Here is a 21,306-nt window from a genome sequence, read left to right as displayed (position 1 = left end):
TTTAACTTTTTTTAAGATGACGTTTAATAACCAGAACCCCATATCACTAATATTGAACATGGCACTGATTCTAATCAAGATTGCCAAGTAAAAGACGATCTTGTTATCTGCTCTTAGATTTAGTGCTAAATGCATTTTGTAGACAGGTGAACGTGACACCATTTAGCTCCATTAAATTCTGACATCACATTTCTGTTCCTTTGCATAGCCTTTAACCAAAAGCAAGTGTTGTCAGTAAACCCAGGCTTTTCTGTTCTCTTATGCCTATTGTACTCATGGTCTAAATCTTACTGATCGAATTTTATGGACTTGTTGGTCTTTACCATTAAGAAGACCATTCAAGACGCTAAGATGTTAAATTATGTGATTTCTCTTTTCAGTGTAGGACATTACGCCTGTTAGAAGGAGATGCCATTTGGTCTAATGATTACACGTTATTAAATTAATACTTTAATTGGGTTGCCTCTCTATTCAAACCCCCTGTGGCCTCGAGGTATATTCCTTAAGCTCCTGTCCCTTACCAAAATGTCTGCTGCTGCTTCAAAGACCTGAAAGGGTATTTGTTTAAAGAGGGGATCATCACTCAAGATCATTTGCCTTGTTGGTGTCAGCTGTCAGCCTAATACATTTATTTGGACAACAGTAGGTTCTGACAGAACTTATAAAGTTCTCTTTCTCAGTTGTGAAATATGATGGATGTGCCATACCAGCGACCTTTACACAAGGCCACATGTTAATATTCAGGACCTCCCTTTTGTTGGCCTTGAACAATGGCTGTCATTAAGGAAGCTTGGTTTGCCAATATGCCCTCTGTTAGGATGCTGGACTACTCCTGATTGGTCACCAGGAAGTATCATGTGCCTTTGATGGAAATGACATGGAAGATGTATGGTCAAAGTGCTGTGCTCAGCACACTGCTGTGCAGAGGAGAAAACCACTCTGACCCAAATAGCCCTGCACTCAAACAATGTCGCACCAACCAAAGACAACATATTGGGAAGAAAAATGCTTGTAAACTGCATGTGTTAGAAGATGTATTGGCCAGACGGCCATAGGGCAATCTTTGAACTATTGAAATCTTTAGAAATATTGTTTGGTTCTGAAACAATACTTACAAACCTAATTAATCAAGCATAGATGGTTTAGTTTCAGGCTTTCCACAGTGTGTTGCTTTAATGCAAGAATAGAATCTGTCGAGTTCTTTTTGCTGTTTCACATAGGCACGCAAAAACTCAGCATGGGCATTCATGTTCATACAAGTTGAACCCCTAAATTTCAAAATAATATCTACATAGCTCTCTGGTGATCCTTTCAACAAAGGCTGGGGTTGGGGGTAGCTCAGATTCCTTTTTCAATTGTGTCTGATTCTATGTGTGACTTTTTTTTTCCTATCCTTAATTTTATTCATGGATTCACAGAATCATTAAGAAAGATTATCATTTCTGTTGAGTTCTCCTTAGCTTGAGGGGAAAACAGTTTTGCTTATTTGTTATAGAATAAATATAATAAAGGACCGCTTTCCTGACTGTGTGCTATTGAATAATGTGATAAAAAATGTTCACATCTACAACCTTGTTTTCCAATCTTAGTTTCACATTTTTAAAGGGTCATTGAGAAACTGGTAAGAGTACACCCTCAAAGGGGAGGAAGGGCTTGGAAACCATTTCATATAAGAAGACTAGGGTGCCATATGGAGTGATACCATAGGCAGGTAGCAAGCTGTGGTTGAAATAAGCTAATCATTTAGATCAAAGAATCATCCAAGTACTTAATTGCATGCAAAATAGTGCTTGACCAGAGTTTTAGCAAGATGTGAAATATTACACTAGGCCATGACAGTTGAATTGTTCCAGTACAATCCCTGAAGGTCAACTCTTGGTTATTCATTTAGAGGCAGATTATCAACTTTGTGGATTATCCTCATGGTCCCTAATGTTTCATCCAGGGCTGTGTCCTCCAGCTGATTAGAATACAAGGTGCAGGAGAAAGGCAAGAGGCTGAAACTCAAGCCATAATTATATTGCTTGTAAGCAATTCAGGTTAAAGATTTGGTAAGAAGAGAGATGATACTCAAGCTTGTAAATTATCAAGAAAATACAAATTAAAACCACAATACAGTATTGTTTTATACCCACCTAAATGGCAAAAAACAAAAAATAAGTTAGGCAATATCAAGTGTTGGCAAGCATGAGGGGCAATAGGAAGCTTTGTACACTGCTGGTGGTAGTATAAATTGGTATAAACACTTTGGAAACAATGAATATTATATGTTAAGGTTGAAGATATGCATAGCCTATGACTTGGCATTCCACTCCTAGAGAAACTAGGGCACATATGCACCAGAAGTCCTGTCAAGGATCTTGATAGCAACCTTGTTTGTAATACTAAAAACAAAAACCAACTGGATTGACTCATATGCCTATCAATAGGAGAATGAATGAATAAATTGTGGATATTCATATAATGAAATTGGATGGGTCCATGGCTGTTTATTTTATTTAAACTGTACGAATATGTCATCTATACTCTTTTGTATATATGATATTAAATTGTGATATATGAAATTGCCTATATTGGATCACTTTTGACATACAAAACAGCAATTCCATATGGTTCGGTGTAACCTTTCAAAAATAAATAAATGAAAGTAATTAAAAACGTGTTTAGTGTAGTAAAAAACATCTCAAGACTTACAGAATTATTAGGGCTGGAGATTTTAGAGATTATTTAAATTCTTCTATAGGTGGGGAAACCAAGGCCTAGGGACATTTGGTGATTCCACTAAAAACTAATGCCCTGATTCTTAGACTAATGCTCTTTAAATTATATCTCAAGTTTGAAATGATTCGTAGGCTAGCCCAGAAGTTTAAAAACCAAACATCCCAATATACATCTGTGATCCTGGGCTGAAGATTTCTCCTATTTTAGTATAATTGAGTAAGGTTGATGGTATCATGGGAAAGGGGTGGTGTCATGGGAGGAGCCTGAAGTACATCTGAATGCCCTGCAGTTACCTGTAGTTTCCTCCTGATGCATGGTGAGAGGATGACTCCCTGTGTCCATTTACTAGGGAAAAGGGGATGGGGTGCCTGAGTGATCGAGGAAAAAGGAACATAACCCCCTCCCCAGAATATAGGGACAGACACTTCTCCGACTTTGCAGAGTACCAAAGACATGACAAGTATGTGTGCCTCTTGTGTCCACTTCATTCTTCCATATCCATGGAAATATCAATAATTGCCCATGAACCTAAACACAGCCCTGGAACTCTTATTATCAGTGAGGCTTTAGGCAGCTACAACCAATTTTGGTGGGTTGGTATTTGAGATAAAACTTGTTAGCCATCCCTGATAAGAAATAAGACACTATGGTTAGAGCTGGGATAAGTGATTATGGTGAACTGAGGGCTGCTGGCAACATGGGTCAATCCCCTGGGAAAAAAAAATGAAGTGCCTATCCCCAGACAACTCTGCAAAAGGGAGGTGGAGGGTGCTGAGGTAGGCAGGGAGAAGGATAATGGTGTAATGCTGATGAGCATCCACCTGAGGGTTAGCTATTCGTTCATTTATCTGTTCTTTCCAAGATAATTTTCCAAGGATGAAAAACTGACGCATTTGATTTATGGTGTTGGTGAAGAATATTGAATATGCCATGGGCTGCCAAAAGAATGAACAAATCACTCTTGTTCAGGAAGTACAGCCAGAATGCTCCTTAGAAGCCAGGATGGCAAAACTTTGTCTCGTGTATCTAGGACATGTTATCAGGAGGGACAAATTGCTGGAAAAGGACATCATGCTTGGTAAAGTAGAGGGTGATTGAAAAAGAGGAAGACCCTCAATGAGTTGGATTGACACAGTGGATCCAACAGTGGGTTCAAACTTGCCTACTATTGTGAGGATACTGCAGGACCGGGCAGCGTTTTGTTTTGTTACATGTAAGGTCACTATGAGTAGCAGCTGACTCAACAGCACCTAACAACAACACCAACTATGCGCCAGACACTATTTCTAGGTGCTTGGGATATTGTGGAAAACAATTCAGAGACGGCCCTTGCTCTTATAACGCTTACATTCTAATGAGGGAGTTGAACATTAGACTTGGAAACTATTTTATATCTGTATCTGTCTGTCTATCTATCTATATGTCTCTATATATACACACACACAATGTATGTTAAAATAAAGCAGGGAGAAGGACATGACAGAGGGTGAGAGAGATATTTTGGAATAAAGTGAGGAGTAAGCTGTATGAGTATTTGGAGAAGGGAGTTCTAGGCAGTAGAACGAGAAGGAGATTGCCTCTTTCCCTCCCCTCTCCTGACCTCACTGTAGGAGGGTTCTTGGTATGTTCAAGGAACAGAAAGGTAGCCAGAGTGGGTGGAGTGCAGTGAATATGATGGGAAAGAGTGATCCAAGATAAGTTCTGAGAGGTAGTCATGGCCCAGACCATGTAGAACTTTGATTCATTTAGTCTAAGACTGATGGAAGCCATTGGATGGCTTTGTGTAGGGGAGCGACAAGGTCTGACTGAACAGGCTTACTCTGGCTGCTTTACAGGGAATAAATCTGCGAAAGGAGGGGAAACATGAAATTACTTAGCACTTGCATAATCCAGATAAGAGATAATGGTGATAATGGTGGTTTGAAACATGGCAGGTAACAACAGAGTTGATGGGAAATCAAGTTTATAAGAAACAGATGTCAGACAACACTGGAACTGGGGGAAGATGTTTAATAGTTTCAGGGATACCCCTCCCTTTCATCTGGAGAAGAGAAAAGGATTTCCCCTTTAGAACACCTACACTCTTCTTGGGAAAAAGGCATTATTACCTTCCAACTGTGTGACAAGATACAGGAAAAGAAAACGTATTTGAAGAACAGGAGGCTGCAACTGGATCTTCAGGGTAACCGGAAATGGATCTGGTGGCAGAGAGCATTCCTGGGAAAGGCTCACTGTGATAAAGGGGGAGTGGTGGTAAGGGGAAGGTTGAGTTAGGTGAGCTGAGCTGTGTCAGTGGTTTTGCAGAGGAGTGGCAGGATCTTTGAGAAGATGGCTTTGTGAAGAGAACGTCTGGAACTCAGCTCACTTGAAGCTGGTGCTGCTGCTCATCACCATAGCTCTAAGCCCATGGAAGGAGGCAGTTGGGAGATGGCAAGAAAAAGCTGAAGTGGATGACGCAAGGAACCATACTCTTCTGGGTCCAACTCAGAAGTGGTTGCATCTGCATAATGGAGGACACAAGATCTTCCCCATCTCAGTAAATGGCATGACCATCCCCCAGTGGCTCAAGCTGAAAATCTGGGAGTCATTCTTGATTCCCTCTCCGCTCTCCCCCACCCCCACAGTAAGTCTATCAGTAGGTCTAAGTTATATCTCAAATTCTTCAACGTCTTTTGACAGCCTTCACCCTAACAAAAACAAATGCAGAGTACATATTATGTGCCAGGCACTGAACTAAGAGCTTTGCGTATTATAAACTCATTTATTTATGTTTTGCCCTTAATTTATTTTGCCCTTTATTTATTTGTTAAAATTTTTTAAAGAAATTTTACTTTAGAACAGTTTTAGATTTACAGAACAATTGTGAAGATAATACAGAGGGTTCCTATACCCAATTTCCCCTAACATCGACATCTTGTGATAGTATGGTACCTTTGTTATATTTAATGACCCAGTATTGATACATTATTATTTTAAAAGTCTATACTATATTCAGTTCTTTTTAGATTTTTTACCTAGTGTCTTTTTTTTTTCTTTCTTTCCTTTTCTTTTTTTATTCCAGGATACCATTCAGGACATTGCATTACATTTAGTTGTCTTGTCTCCTAAGACTCTTTTTGGCTTGATGGTTTCTCAGACTTTTCTTGTTTTTGAGGACTTGACAGTTTTGAAGAGTATCGGTCAGGTAGTTTGTAGAATGCCCCTCAATTTTGATTTGTCTGATGTTTTTCTCATGATTAAACTGGGGTAATTTGTTGTTTTTTGGAGGAAGATCACAAGGTAAAGTGCCATTCTCATCACATCATATCAAGGGTACATAATTAACACTGTTGATGTTAGCCATGATCACATAACTGAGGTAGTGTTTGTCAGTTTTCTCTGCTGTAAGGTTATTATTTTTATCCCCCTTTCCATACTGTAGTCTTTGGAGGGCAGTCGCTATGCATAGCCTACATTGAAGGAGAGGGGAGTTATGCTCCACCTCTTTGAGGACGGAGTTTCTACATAAATTATTTGGAATTCTTCTGCATGGGAGATTTTTCTCTTCTATTGCATTTGTTTATCTCTCCAAACATTTATTTACATCAGTATGGACTTAGCTATATGTATTTTATACTTTGGGTTGTAATACAATACTGTTGTTGTTTTTGTTGTGTGCCGACGAGTAGATTCCAACTCATAACAACCCTATAGGACAGAGTAGAACTGTCCCATAGGGCTTCTTAGGTTGTAATCTTCGCAGGAGCAGATTGGCAGACCTTTTCTCCAGTGGAGAGGCTGGTGAGTTTGAACCTCTAACCTTTCAGTTGCTAGCCAAGCACTTAACCATTGAGCCACCAGGGCTCTTTCAGTACAGTGCTACTTTATTTTGTGCTGAAATTGTTCTGGCTTTGGCCATTGCGAGCTCTTTCAGTTAGCTTCTGTGTCCCTTTGGCATAACCCCATCATATGTTTGTTTTGTTTTGAACATCTTTTTACTTTTTGGTACTATAAGATGGTCCAGGCTCATCTTATGTATTTCCTGCCCAGTGATCTAATCAATCATTTCTCCAAGGAGCATGTTATTGGAGAATGGTATTAGAAACCAAAGTTTGTGCACTAGATATGCTACTGAGATTTCATTGCTTCTAACCTCCCTTAGTTGACAGAGCAAGGAAATATATGTGTATATGCTAAACTGTGTATATACACATATTTATAAATATTTCTAAGGAGCCTGAGTGGTGCAAGCAGTTTATCATCAGCTGCTAAGTTCGAACCCACCAAGGGGATCCATAGAAGAAAGTCCTGGCAAACTGCTTCCATGAAGATTACAACCAAGAAAACCCTATGGAGCAGTTCTACTCTGTAACGCATGGGTTTGCCATGAGTCGGGGGCTGACTCCAGGGCAGTTAACAACAACAATAAATATTTCTGTGTGTAAATATCTTTATCATATGTCTCCAATTCGAATCCATTACCACATGGATCGGTCTAGCTTTCTTATCTTGTTTATCTGTAACCTCAGTTAAGTGAATGGATGGCAGATTTTGCCATCTGCCATTCATTTACTTAATTTTTCAATTCTACGTAAATGTATAGTAGTATCAGAACTGTTAACATGCACCTCCCTGGGAAATAACTTTATCATCTAGTTGTTGTTGTTAGGTGCCATCCAGTCGGTTCCAACTCTTTGCTTTTGGGCTGGTGTGCCCATTTAGTCTCGTACACATGGTTGAAGTACGTGTGTTATTGTTTGTTTTATAGGCCTGTCTAACCTTTAGCTGAAGGGTGAACTTCAGGAGTGACTTCAGTACTGAGTTAAAAGGGTGTCCGGGGGTCATAATCTTGGGGTTTCTCCAGTCACTGTCAGACCAGTAAGTCTGGTCTTTTTTTGTGAGTTTGAATTTTGATCTACATTTTTCTCCTGCTCTGTCCAGGACCCTCTACTGTGATCCCTGTCAGAGCGGTCAGTGGTGATAGCCAGGCACCATCTAGTTTGTTGTGGACTCAGTCTGATGGAGGCTGTGGTAATTGTGGTCCATTAGTCCTTTGAACTCATCTTTCCCTTTTGTCTTTGGTTTTCTTCATTCTCCTTTGTTCCAGACAATACCTTGATGGATTTTTGAATGTTGAACCAGTCTTGCATACCTGGAATAAATTCCACTTGGTTGTGATGTGTATTTCTTTTTATACATTGTTGGATTTGATTCGTAACGTTTTGGGGAGGATTTTTACATTTGTGTTTGTGAGAGATACGGATCTGTAGCTTTCCTTTCCTGTAATGTCTTTATCTGATTTTGGTATTAGAGTAATGCTGCCCTCATAGAATGAGTCAGGGAGTGTTCACTCTGCTTCAGTTTTCTGGAAGACAGTGTAGAGAATTGGTATCATTTTTCCCTTAAATGTTTAGTAGAATTTACCAGTGAAACTGTCTGGGCCTGGCGTGCTCTTTTTTGAAAAGTTAATGTCTTAGATATCTAGTGCTGCTATAACAGAAATACCACAAGTGAATGACTTTAACAAAGAGAAATTTACTCTCTCACAATTTAGGAGGCAAATCTGCTGCCTCATATGGATGTGAAAGCTGGACGAAGAATAAGGAAGACTGAAGAAGAATTGATGCCTTTAAATTATCGTGTTGGGAAAAAATACCAAATATACCTTGGACTGCCAAAAGAACTAACAAATTTGTCTTGGAAGAAGTACAGCCAGAATGCTCCTTAGAAGCAAGGATGTTAAGACTTTGTCTCACATACTTTGGATATGTTATCAGAAGGGATCGTCCCTGGAGAAGGAAATCATGCTTGGAAGAGGGTCAGCTAAAAAGAGGAAGACCCTCAATGAGATGGATTGACACAGTGGTTACAACAGTGGACTGAAGCATAGCAATGATTGTGAAAATGACACAGGTCTGGGCGGTGTTTTGTTGTTGTACACAGGGTCGCTATGAGTCACAACTGGCTTGACAGCACTTAACAACAACAGCAAGAAGATAAAAGGTGATATATGCCCCACCCCAGGGAAACTCCCCTTATATCGGATCAGGGCTGTGATCTGATTAACGGTGTTGCGTTCCACTCTAATCCTCTTTAACATAATCTGATCTTTCCTCATCAACCACAGGCACGCATCAAAATTTACAACACATAGGACAATTACATCAGATCACAAAATGGAGGACAATCACACAATACTGGGAATCATGACCTAGCCAAATTGACACATATTTGGGAGGACACAATTCAATCCATGACAGTTAGTAATTATTTATTTATACAATGTCTTTAATAGATATAGGTCTTTTCAGATGTTCTGTTTCTCTTTGTGTGATTTTATAATTTCTGTCTTTCAAAGAATTGGTCCATTTCATCTAAGCTATCAAATTTGTTGTCATAGAGTTGTACATAGTATTCTGTTATAATTCTTTTTATTTCTGTAAGGTCAGTAGTAATGTTCCCTCTTTCATTTCTGATTGTAGTAATTTGAGTCTTGTCTCTTTTATTCTTGGTCAGTCTCGCTAGAGGTTTGTCAACTTTCTTGGTATTTTCAAAGAACCAGCTTTTGCCTTCATTGATTTTCTCTATTGCTTTCCTGTCTTCCATTTCACTGATTTCTGCTTTGATTTTTATTATTTATTTTCTTCCTCTTGCTTAGGCTTAAATTGCTTTTCTTTCTCTAGTTTCTTTAAGTGGAAACTAAGGTTACTTATTTTATATCTTTTTTCCTTTTCTAATTATGCATTTAATGCTATAAATTTCTCTCTATGCACTGCTTTCCCTGCATGCCATAAATTTTGATGCTTTATTTTCATTTTTATTTAGTTAAAAATGTATTTTAATTTCCCCTGAGATTTCTTCTTTGATCTGTGTGTTATTTATAAATGTGTTGTTTAATTTCCAAATTGTTGGGGATTTTCCATCTATCTTTCTGATATTGAATTCTAGTTTAATTTTATTGTGGTCTGAGAAGATACTTTTTATGGTTTCTGTTCTTTTAAATTTGTTAAGGTGTATGTTATGACCCAGAATGTGATCTACAGGACGAATGTTCCATGTGTTCTTAAAAATAATGTGTTTTCTGTTGTTGTTGGTTGGAATATTCTGTAAATTGCCATTAGATTAAGTTAATTGCTAGTGATGACCAAATATATCCTTACTAATTTTTTGCTTTATGTATTGGAACTAAAACCAGAAATCTACCTCATTTTTTACAACTTTATTATTATCCTCACTTTACAGATGCATGGCACAAAGTAGGCATTCAATAAGTATTTTTGAATGAGCAGTGAATAAGATGATGAAAACTCTGGATGAATGGAAAATGTTATTATCCTCTTGGGTCCTCATCACTGAAAGAGGCCATTCGGAGACTATAGAGGGAGAGAAGGAGGAGCATTTTCAGTAACAGCGATGACAACAGTAATAATAGCAGCCGAGGCTTGCTGAGTACTTGCTATGTGCCAGGTACTGCTCTAAACCCTTGCTTATAAACTCATTTAATTTGCACCCGGCCCCATTTGATAGGCATTGTCATTATTCTCATTTTGCAGATGGGGAAACAGGCACAGGGTAGGTATTTAAGTAACTTGCCCTAGGTAACAGCCAGAAAGGAGTAAAGCAAAGATTTGATTCAAGCCATCTGACCTCAGAGCTTGTGCACTCGGTCCTAAGCTCTACCCCCTCTGAGTGTTTGATGCATTGCAGACTCCTCCCCTGTATCAATTCCATTAGCTCACAGATGAACTTTCACTCCATAGCTAGGAGTAAAGGTGAGTATGAGGCTGCAGACTCCATTAAATCCCTTTATGGGGTCTGAGAATACTTTTAAAAAGTGTAACATTTGAGTTTTCAGGATTAATGAAAGACCTATGTAAGGTTTCTGTTTGGTTTTCGATAAATAGAAGATGAAAGCAGTTAGCTTTAGTCTGTATTTGTGCCTAGAACAGAGGGCAAAATGAGCTTTGGAGAATTTTCTGTGTTTCATTTCTTTTTCTAGAACAATTGCCTCTGGTCCTTGTTTTTAGATGAACCTGCTGGAGCTAGAAGCGCAAGAGATTGAAAGAAACAGAGTGGGGACGTGAACATGTTGTTGCAAATTGCCTTCAGGTTGGCTCCAACTCATGGCGACCTGATTATAATGGAACAAAGAGTTGCCTAGTCCTGCGCCATCTTTATGATCACTGGTATGTTTGAGACCATTGTTGCAGATATTGGTTTAATCCATTTCAGTGAGGGTTTCCCTCATTTTCACTGACCTCATTTTTACTAACCATGATGTCCTTTTCTAGCAATTGGTCTTTTCTGATACTATTCCCAAAGTAAGCAAGCTGAAGTCTTGCCATCCTCGCTTCTAAGGTGTATCCTGGTTGTATTTTTTTTCTAAGACTTACTTGTTCGTTTTTCTGGAAGTCCACTGAATTTTCAGTATTCTTCACCAACACAATTTGAATGCATCAATTATTCTTCTGTGTTATATATTGAGAAATACCTGTGAGGAATGAGTGGGAAAGGAGCAACATCAAGCTTACTGCATCTCAGAGGAGTTAATGGGCAGGAACTATCAGACTTGCTTTTTACTACTGAATAGAAAATGAAGAACTCGGCATCTGTCATGATTTATCATGAACTATTTTGCAGCTCAAATCTAAAGAAAAATTGTTTCTGTAAATACATTTAGCTCTAAAGTTTATCTTATTCTACCTTGAATAGTCTACCTTCTGGCTGCCACAATAGTATCTTAAAAAGTGACAACAGATGGAGGACCTGTGCTGCAAAATAAGAGGCAGAATTGCGTATACATTAAAAGAACTTGCAAAACTTCACATTGAGAAGAATTTTTTAACAAACAAAGCATCAAAAACAAGTGCATCCACTGTGATGTGCCTCAGTAGTTGAGAAAAGTTGGGCCCTTACATCAGTAAGGAATCCCTGGATGGTGCAAACAGACAACACGCTCAGCCGTTAACCAAAAGATTGGAGGTTCAAGTCCACCAGAGGTGCCTCAGAAGAAAGGCCTGACAATCTGCTTCTGAAAAATCAGCTATTGAAAACCGTGTAGATCACAGTTCTCCTCTGACATACGTGAGTTGGAGTTGACTTGATGGCAACTGGTATGTATGAACATCAGTATGTGAGCATTTTGACAGGGAGCCTGAGGGAGCAGTTGAGAATGTGAGCTTTGGTCTGAGTCATACATAAGTTCAAATCCAGGCTGTAACAATTCCAGTCATTGGGCACTGGGCAGAGTACGCAACCTAAGATAACATTTCTTTTCTATACATTAGAAATTTACTACATTGCACTGCTTTGAGGATTACTCATCTAAGGCATGGATAGTTGGCCAGAGCATGGCCAGTGGTTGGTATTCAGTTCTTGTTTGCTGTTATTATCGTGGACATTTGCATCTCTCACTTTATCAAACCAGTTCATAGCAATCACACTATTTCCTCTGTCATCATTGGCATTGATTGTGAAGTAGAAGAACAAAAGCTCCTTAATTCTAAAACCTGGGTTTCAACCCCAGCTTTTTGACATTTGATTAGTGGTATGGGCAGGACACACCACTTGTCTGTCAGTTTGTCATATTGTGGTGGCTTGTGTGTTGCTATGATGCCGGAAGCTATGCCACTGGTATTTCAAATATACACAGAATCATCCATGGTGGACAGTTTTCAGTGGAGCTTCCAGATTAAGACAGACTAGGAAGAAAGGTCTGGCAATTTATTTACAAAATTAGCCAATGAAAACCTATGGATCACAACAGAATATTGTCTGATATAGTGCTGAAAGATGAGCGCCTTAGGTTGGAAGTCACTGCACATATACAGTGGCTGCAACAATGGACTCAAGCATACCAATGATTGTGAAGATAGTGCAGGACCAGGCAACTTTTCATTTTGTTGTACATGGGGTTGCCGTGAGTCACACCCGACTCAATGGCAGCTACCAACAACAGCATGGGCAAGATGCTTACCCTCTCTGAACCTGGGTTTCCTTCTCAATAAAATGAGTAACTTGAGGGTTTTTTTGGTGAGGTTCAACGGGGATTATTAGTGTGAAAACAAAATGTAAAGGAAGATAGAAGTTGTAAAGTTTTGCATATAATACTGCTTTCTGAAATGAGGACTGTCCGTAGAAAGCTACCTGAAGAGAAAGATGTTAGTTTTCTGGCTCTAGTATGTTCATGGTTGTTCGGACTGAATAACAATACCTAAAATCTCTGATGAATGAATTATACCAGTGTTTCTCTGCCCTGGTTACACATTTTATTACAATCACTTGAAGGGCTTAAAAAATACAGACCGCTGAGTCCTACTTGCACTGGTTGTTGGGGGTGGGGCCCAGACATCTGTATTTTTTTAAAGCACCCCGGGTATTATCTAATGTGCACCTAGGTTGGGAAATGAAATACTGAGCTCAAGAGATATGTAAAGTAACAAAGGTCACTGAACTTTAAGTCATGAGCTATGGATTTTGGTTCCAGCTCTGTTACTATCAAGGTGGACTAATTTCAAAAAACAAAAACAATTCCGAAAGCCATTGAATATTTCAGATGGCCCTTTCATTTCCAACAGTCTCTGTTTCTGATTGTTTAATGCCAAAACAACTGGTTATTCTATTCAATTCAGGCAACCTAGTAGTTGTGTTACAGAGGAAACCTGAAATTCATCCAGGGGTCTGTGAAACTTGAGGGCTCGGGGTGTCTATTTTGAAGTTCATTTTGCTATAGATCCGTTGATCAATTTAGTCTCAAAGTGATTGATTCTATTAGCCTGGGTAACCTTTTGCCATTGAAAGGGCAGCACCTAATATATGGTAGATGCTCAATAAATATTGGTTGAATAAATAAGCATAGTCACCACCTGTCTCAACATACCTGGTGACTCTGATAATTATTACCCATAGAATCTGTGCAAATACAAAGTTACTTGCTGTTCTGATAAGCAGTGAAATATTTTATGGAGAGGTACTAAGACCCAGTCCCTGGAGGTATTTAAGCAGAAGATGTTGGGGGGTGGGTTGGCAGGGATCAGCCTCAGATAACCTTTAAAATCTCTCAACCCATATTTTCTGGGATGTGAAGGTGTGGAATGGAAAGTACATTCAGGCCTTCTATTCTGTTCTCAATATTTGAACAACAGAATGGTGGCAGATCAAATGCGATTGGTTCTAGTGTTTTTGTCCTTTTCTTTTGGGATCAGAGACTAGACGTTACTGTTTTAAAGGTTCTAGATGTTTCTCTGTATTTGGAAAAGCCTAATAAATTTGTCTACAGTTGCAAATTCTGAGCTTTAAGAGGAAATAGGGCAATCTATGAAAATGAAAAGGTCAACCTTCAGAAAGTGTTAGAGGTAAATGAGATTTCTAGGGCTCTAAAATCTTGCACACAGCTTGCAAACACATTCTTCGTGTTCTAAGCTGAATATCTATAAAGTCATGTTCTGAGGTGCAGATGTTATGAATGGGGGTAAAGGATAGTGTGGCTTTAATAGGGCTGGCTGTAGACCAAAAATACAAACTGGTGGCCTGTGATGATTCAGAGAGGAGACATGTCTCGTGTCCCCCACACAGTATTTAAAAGCAAAATTGAGTGAATTATCAACATGTAAAAGTCGAAATTTTTCACATACAACCCTCCCCCTTCAATATTTCTTCTTCTCTTGAAAATTCAGAAAAATCTGTCTACACTAGGCCCGCATTCACTCATGGCAATAAAAGGCAGGATTTGAGATAGTTGGCCCCCTCAGATGGGACAGTACCTCCAGAGGATCTCTGCTTGGCCCCTTCACTCTTTTCTATTATCTGCCTGGACCCTGGAGAAATCCTTGATTCCTTCTCTGCAGACAAGTTTGTGTGTGGAGGAGTATGTCCTGGCACCTAACATGGCCAGCATCCTTTTTGCTACTTGATTGTGCAACAAGAACAGGGAATATATGTCTTGTTAAGAGTTGTATGACCCTGGCACAGTTTCTACCACATGGTAAGAGCTCAAGAAATTGACTCCCTTCTACCTTCCATTCCAGATCTCCTCCAATCTCCTCGTTTTTCCTCTTTTCTATTCCCCAAATCTAGACAACTTTTTTTTTTTTTTTTTAACGTAAAGGGCAGCTGTTAATAATTACTCTGCATTTGGAAATGGATAGTGATGATGGTTCCACAACATGGGGAATGTAATGTCACTGAATTGTTTGCCAGTGTTAGGTGAAAAGTCATCTGAGTAAAGGAATTTACTGTAAGGAATACTAAACTACATTAACTCTTTAACGTTTATGTACATTATCTAATGAAGAATGTTTTCCAAATTATGAGAGCAATACATATTCAGTGTAAAAAATTTGGACATTACAGACAAACTGTCCCAAGTTTGCATTACACCAGTGAGAGGCCAAAAAAACCAAACCCGTTGCCGTCGAGTCGATTCTGACTCATAGTGACTCTATAGGACAGAGGAACTGCCCCATAGAGTCTCCAAGGAGCAGCTGGTGGATTTGAACTGCCGACCTTTTGGTTAGTAGCCATAGTTCTTCATCACTTCACCACCAGGGTTTCCACACCAATGAGAGGTAACTATTTAATTTTGTTCATTTTCTTCCAGCTCTTAATTTTTTTTATTTATTAAATAACAGTTGTATAATCTTACGTATCTTTTTGCTTATCAAGCATTTTCCCATGCAAGCTTTATTTTACCACATAACGATATTAATACTCAGTATTTATAGTTTCCTATGTGCCTGACACTACTGTACGTACTTTATATGCATTATCTAATTTATTCCTTCCCAAATCACTATGAAGTAGACAGTATTACCCCTATTTATTAACGAGAAAAAGAGGCAGGAAGAACGTAAGAAAATTTTCCCAGGTTGCACATCTAGTAATTGCTAGAATCAGGATTCAAACTTAGATCATCCAACACCAGATCTTGTACTCACGTTACTAGGCATAATGTCTTACCTTAGAAATGAGCTATAATTCATTTTTTTATTGACATCGAATAAAAAAACTAAAAAAGAATAGGATTTGGTAATAAGATAAAGACAAATAAATCTTGTATCTTCTCACCCCCTTCATAGCGTCGCTTACCCCTGAAAAAGACCACAATCCTTTCAAGTCTTAAATTTTTACATACACACAGACACACACACACACGTGCCATCTATTCTGTTCAATCCAGAAGATAACTCTGCCTTTTTGCATCTGTCTGCTCTTTTCATGTGCCTATAACCGTTCCGTTGGCAGTGGCTAAGAAATCAGTTGTGCTTCTTAGATGTCTCTTGAAATTATCCTCTTCTCTCCATCTACCCCAGGACACCATCATCTGAAATAGGGGAAGCTGGCATAGCACCCACTTTGTTCATTAATATCTTTGACTGTTGAGGACTCTTAGGTTTTCTTTCCTACTGAAGAGTTAATATTGCAGATATGAATGTCCGAGTTAACACAGTGACCGTCCGTTTCTCAATGGCAGTAAATTAGGTAAACGAACCCACCTCAACTGCTTGGTAAGGATCAAATTAGTATGCACACATTTTCTTTAGAATTTTTACCATATTCAAGAGCTTTGTTAAGCACATGAGTTTCTTTTTTTTTGTACCTTCTGACACTGCATCAAGGAGGATGTCTCGAGCAGTTAAGACTGGGCTATAGAATCGATAGCTCTGGATTCAAGTTCCAACTCTGCTACCTAACATTTGTAAGACCTTGGACAAGTTACCCAACGTAAACCTCAGACTAGCTTTCTGAACTGTCGAATGGAGATAATAATACTATCTGCTAGATACGGTTCTTGTGAGGAGTAAAGAATATGAAGTGTCCAGTATCTCCCATAGTGCCTGCAACGTAGCTTGTACTCAGCAGGTGCATTTTCAGGCTTTTATCTCCCTTTCCACTCCTTTTCACCCTTTTCTTCTCCTGTTTAGATTCCCAGAGCTCTCCTGCCTTTGACATTCTGTTTGCTCAGGGTAGTCATAAAACGAACAAACAAATTCACATATTGCCTGATTCCATCCTTCCTGCCATTAGTTTAGTAGGTGCTATTGAAGTGAAATCTTTCAAACTAATATGCTTACCTTTTACAGCATTTCCAGAAAGGACTCAGAATCCACTGGCATATAACACTCTACTTTGTACTCGCGGATACTCATTCCCCAGGTCTCCTCCTGTAAGTCCAGCTTCTTCCAAAGAAGAAGGCTGTGTAGAAGACATTCTATACTCAACTCTGTTCAGTGAAAATAGTGAGGCCCCAATGATCTCAGCTGCCAAAAAAGGAATTAAGAAGAGAGCCAGAAGAGCTCCCAAACAGGCCTGGAGCAGTCCATTTTTGGAAAGTCAAATGGCAAAAAAGCCAACTCGACCACACTCAATAGGTCCTGTGCACCTCGAGGCTGCAGGCAGGCACATTGACAGACATGCCAGACTTCCAAACCAGTCCTACTGCAACTCAGAAGAATACCCTGTCCTGTATGGTAGGTATCATGTTGTGGTTCCTAACTCCCCTTTTCTCATTTAAATTTGTCACATTTTGTTTTTTAACTTCCATATTAACAGCAAAATTACTGAGTAAATGGCAGATCCTATTTTAGAAGGTACGGTAAGAAATGTATCAGTCAGTCCTTACTGAAAGTCTACTTGTTGCCAGGCACTGTATTGGAGGAGAGAACAGATGTGAATTGATAACAAGTAATTTGGTGATTCAGGTATCATAGCAGATAATAATGATAATATACTATTGTTTTTGTTGTTAGGTGTCATTGAGTCAGTTCCCACTCATAGCGACCTTATGTACAACAAAACAAAACACTGCCTGGTCCTGGGCCATCTTCACAGTCGTTGTTGTTATGCTTGAGCCCATTGTTGCAGCCACTGTGTTAATCCATCTCATTGAGGGTCTTCCTCTTTTTCCCTGACCCTCTAATTTAGCAAGCATGATGTCCTTCTCCAGGGAGTGGTCCCTCCTGATAACATGTCCAAAGTATATGAGATGAAGTCTCTCTATCCTTGCTTCTAATGAGCATTCTGGCTGTACATCTTCCAAGATGGCTTTGTTCATTATTTTTGCAGTCCATGATATACTCAATATTCTTCACCACCACCATAATTCAAAGACATCAGTTCTTCTTTGGTCTCTCTTATTCATTGTCTGGCTTTCGTATGCATATGAGGTGATTGAAAACTCCATGGCTTGGGTCAGGCTCACCTTAGTCTTAAGGTGATATCTTTGCTTTATAACACTTTCAAGAGGTCTTTTGCAGCACATTTTCCCAATGCAATACGTTATTTGATTTCCTGACTGCTGCTTCCATGTGTGTTGATTGTGGATCCAAGTAAAATGAAATCTTTGACAACTTCATTTATTTTCTTCATTTAAAATGATGGTGCTTATTGGTCCAGTTGGGAGGATTTTGGTTTTCTTTATATTGAGGTGTAATCCATACTGAAGGCTGTGGTCTTTGATCTTCATCAGTAAGTGCTTCAGTCCTCTTCACTTTCAGCAAGCAAGGTTGTGTTCATCTGCATATGGCAGGCTGTTAATAAGTCTTCACCAATCCTGATGCCCCATTCTTCATATAGTCCAGCTTTTTGGATTATTTGCTGTGCATACAGATTGAGTAAGTATGGTGAAAGGGTACAACCCTGACGCACATATTTCCTGACTTTAAACCAGGCTGTATCCCCTTGTTCTGTTCGAACAACTGCCTATTGATCTAAGTACAGGTTCCTCACGAGCACAATTAAGTGTTCTGGAAATCTCATTCTTTGCAGTGTAATCCATAATTTGTTATGATCCACACATTGGTTCTTGATCATACGCTACCTGCTGAAATGGTTGAATGTCGACCAATTCTTTTTGGTGCAGTGACTGTGCATTCCTTCCATCTTCTTTTGCTGCTTCCTACATTATTTAATAATTTCCCCATAGAATCCTTCAACATTGTGTCTTGAGGCTTGAATTTTTTCTTCATTTCTTTCCCCTTGAGAATGATGAGCCTTTGTATATTGTAGACAAAGAAATCCAAAGGATTAGGCAAATTGGCATGTTGGTGTGGATTTATCAGGTTAGAACCACAGACCCACACATGGAGTGCCCAGAGGACACGCCTTTTACCACAACGGAGAGGAACAACTTTGTGAAGGGAGCACCAGCATCCTTGAAGACTGCTGTGATTGCTACTTTATAGATCTCAGATTTGACAGTGGGCACTGCCCTAACTGAATTAAGACACCTAACTACAATGGGGCTGATTGGACCCCGTGGTGGTAAGGGCCAAGTTGTGGCACTCAATCAACAAAGACAAGGTGGATGTTACTGTGATGGATAGAAGAGTGAAAGCAGTAATCAGAATAGTCAGAATCATATAGACTAATGGCATTGGATACTTAGTCATGATGTCCCTAGGAGTGAAAGAGATCAGAAATCTACTAAATATTTACTTGATTTATACAAACAGAAGAATTCTAGGTCTAGTGAACAGCAGTTTAACTCAAATCATCAGCATAGAGAGTCTCAGCCCCTCAATCAATTCCCAGACTTAGAGTGAGTTTAGAGACCCACAACCCCTTGAAAGAAGGGTCCCCATGAGGAAGGACTCAAATACATTGCCAAAAATTTATACCATTAATCTCTCTCCCAGCCTTCTGCAAAGAGATCTATGGTCTTTTACAAAAGTGACTGTTCACTGGGGAAAAGAAGATAATCAGACTTTTCAGGGATTATGGGATAATGGCTCTGAACTGACACTAATTCCAGGAGACCCAAAACATCACTGTGGCCCACCAGTCAGAGTGTGGGCATATGGAGGTCAGGTTATTAATGGAGTTTTAGCTCAGATTCGATTCACAGTCAGTTCAGTGGGTCCCTGAACCCATCCTGTAGTGATTTCCTCAGTTCCAGAATTCAGAATTGGAATAGATATACTCAGCAACTGGCAGAAACCCCACATTGGATCCCTGACAAATGGAGTAAGGGCGATTATGGTAGGAAAAGCCAAGTGGAAGCCATTAGAATTGCCCCTACCTAGGAATATAGTAAAACAAAAGCAATACTGCATTCCAGGAGGGATTGCAGAGATTACTGCCACCATTGAGGACTTGAAAGGTTGCAGGGGTGGTGATTCACATCCACATTCAACTCGCCTGTTTGGCCTATGCAGAAAACTAGACGGATCTTGGAGAATGATAATGGATTATTGAAAACTTAACCAGGTAGTGGCTGCAATTTCAGCTGCTATTCCAGAGGTAGTTTCATTTCTTGAGCAAATTAATACATCTGGTACCTGGTACGTAGCTAGTGATCTGGCTAATGCCTTTTTCTCCGTACCTTTTTCAAACAATCATCAGGATCAGTTTGCCTTCAGCTGGCAAGGCCACCAGTATACCTTCAGGTGCCTACCTCAGATATATCAGCTCTCCAGCCCTATGTCATAAGTTAGTCTGCAGGGAGCTTGATCACTTTCCCTTCCACAAGACATCACACCGGTCCATTACACTGATGACATTACATTATGGTGATTGGACCTAGTAAGAAAGAAGTGTCAGTGACTCTGGACTTACTTGTAAAACATCTATGTGCTAGAGGGTGGAAATTAATCTTACAAAAATTCAGGCACCTTCCAACTCAGTGAAATTTCTAGGGGCCTAGTGGTGTGGAGCATGTCAAGATATTCCTTTTAAAGTAAAGGATAAGGATTTGTGGCAACATGGCGCTCTAGGCAGAAGCACCATGCTGTCCCTCCACAGCAAAGATCTGAAAAACTAAGCCAAACAGAGAAAACAGCAATCCTGAAACCCTAAAACATCAAATGAAGAGATAAAGAACTCAGCTAAGCACCAAATGGAGTGAGAAAACTGACAGAGAACGGAGAGCGAGGAGAGGTTCATGCAGAGGTCCCCTATCAGTTAATGCAGCATGGATCCGCCATCTTGGACTCCTATTAGAGACCAGCAAATAGGGGGTACGAGAAAGCAGCTTCACAGAGCTTCCAACAGGAGACAGAACAACTGGTAATTGGCGATATACACTTTACCCCCACCCCCCACCCTTCTTCACTCCCACTCGGCCTCCTCTGCTTCCCTCAGCCACAGTCTCTTGGCCAGGAAGCACTGGCTGCTTCGATTCTCCCTGCCTGCACTGGCCAGCTCCCTGAGTGCCATTTATTGGTGGCTGGTGTTGCTATTTTCTGCTTCTTTTGATTTCTTCCTTACCTCTCACCACCTCCCCCTCTTTCGCTCAAATACCTGGCTCCGTGCGCCATCTTTGCTTCTTCCTAAGGGGCTGCAGAGCTCTGTTCAAGTGTGGAACGGCTTCCTGATCTGGGCTGCCACGTGGGTGGGATCCCGGGGCTTTTGTTTGTTTGTTTTGAATTGTTTGTTTGTTTTCTTTTCCTTTTCTTGAGTTGGGAGCCCGTCCTGGCAAGGCAGTGCTATGTGGCTTGGGACCTATCCCCTCAGCTTGCGCAGACACGCAGAGGGATCCCTGAGGGCATTTCTTGTTTTGTGGGTTTTATTTTTCAGTTTTTTTGGGGGGGGGGTTTCTTGTTTTTTTTTTTTTTTTAATTTGTTTTGTTTTCTTTTCCCTCTTTTTCCCTTTTTGTCTTTCTTCATTAC

At 39.8% G+C, this 21,306-nt stretch overlaps 1 protein-coding gene across 1 annotated transcript in view; it reads left to right on the top strand.

Moving 5' to 3' along the window:
• The window catches only part of CUNH12orf42 (chromosome unknown C12orf42 homolog), a 122,979-nt gene that overhangs the window by 95,191 nt on the left and 6,482 nt on the right, over window positions 1-21,306 (top strand). Inside the window, exon 3 of the mRNA XM_012554792.1 lies at window positions 16,782-17,168. Coding sequence (XP_012410246.1) covers window positions 16,782-17,168 — 387 coding nt within the window. The remainder of the gene's footprint in view (window positions 1-16,781; window positions 17,169-21,306) is intronic.

Source organism: Trichechus manatus, unplaced genomic scaffold (assembly GCF_000243295.1).
Source record: "Trichechus manatus latirostris isolate Lorelei unplaced genomic scaffold, TriManLat1.0 scaffold00027, whole genome shotgun sequence".
NCBI lineage: Eukaryota > Metazoa > Chordata > Mammalia > Sirenia > Trichechidae > Trichechus > Trichechus manatus.
The sequence above is the reverse complement of the archived record's forward strand: the minus strand, read 5'-3'. Positions and strand labels throughout refer to the sequence as shown.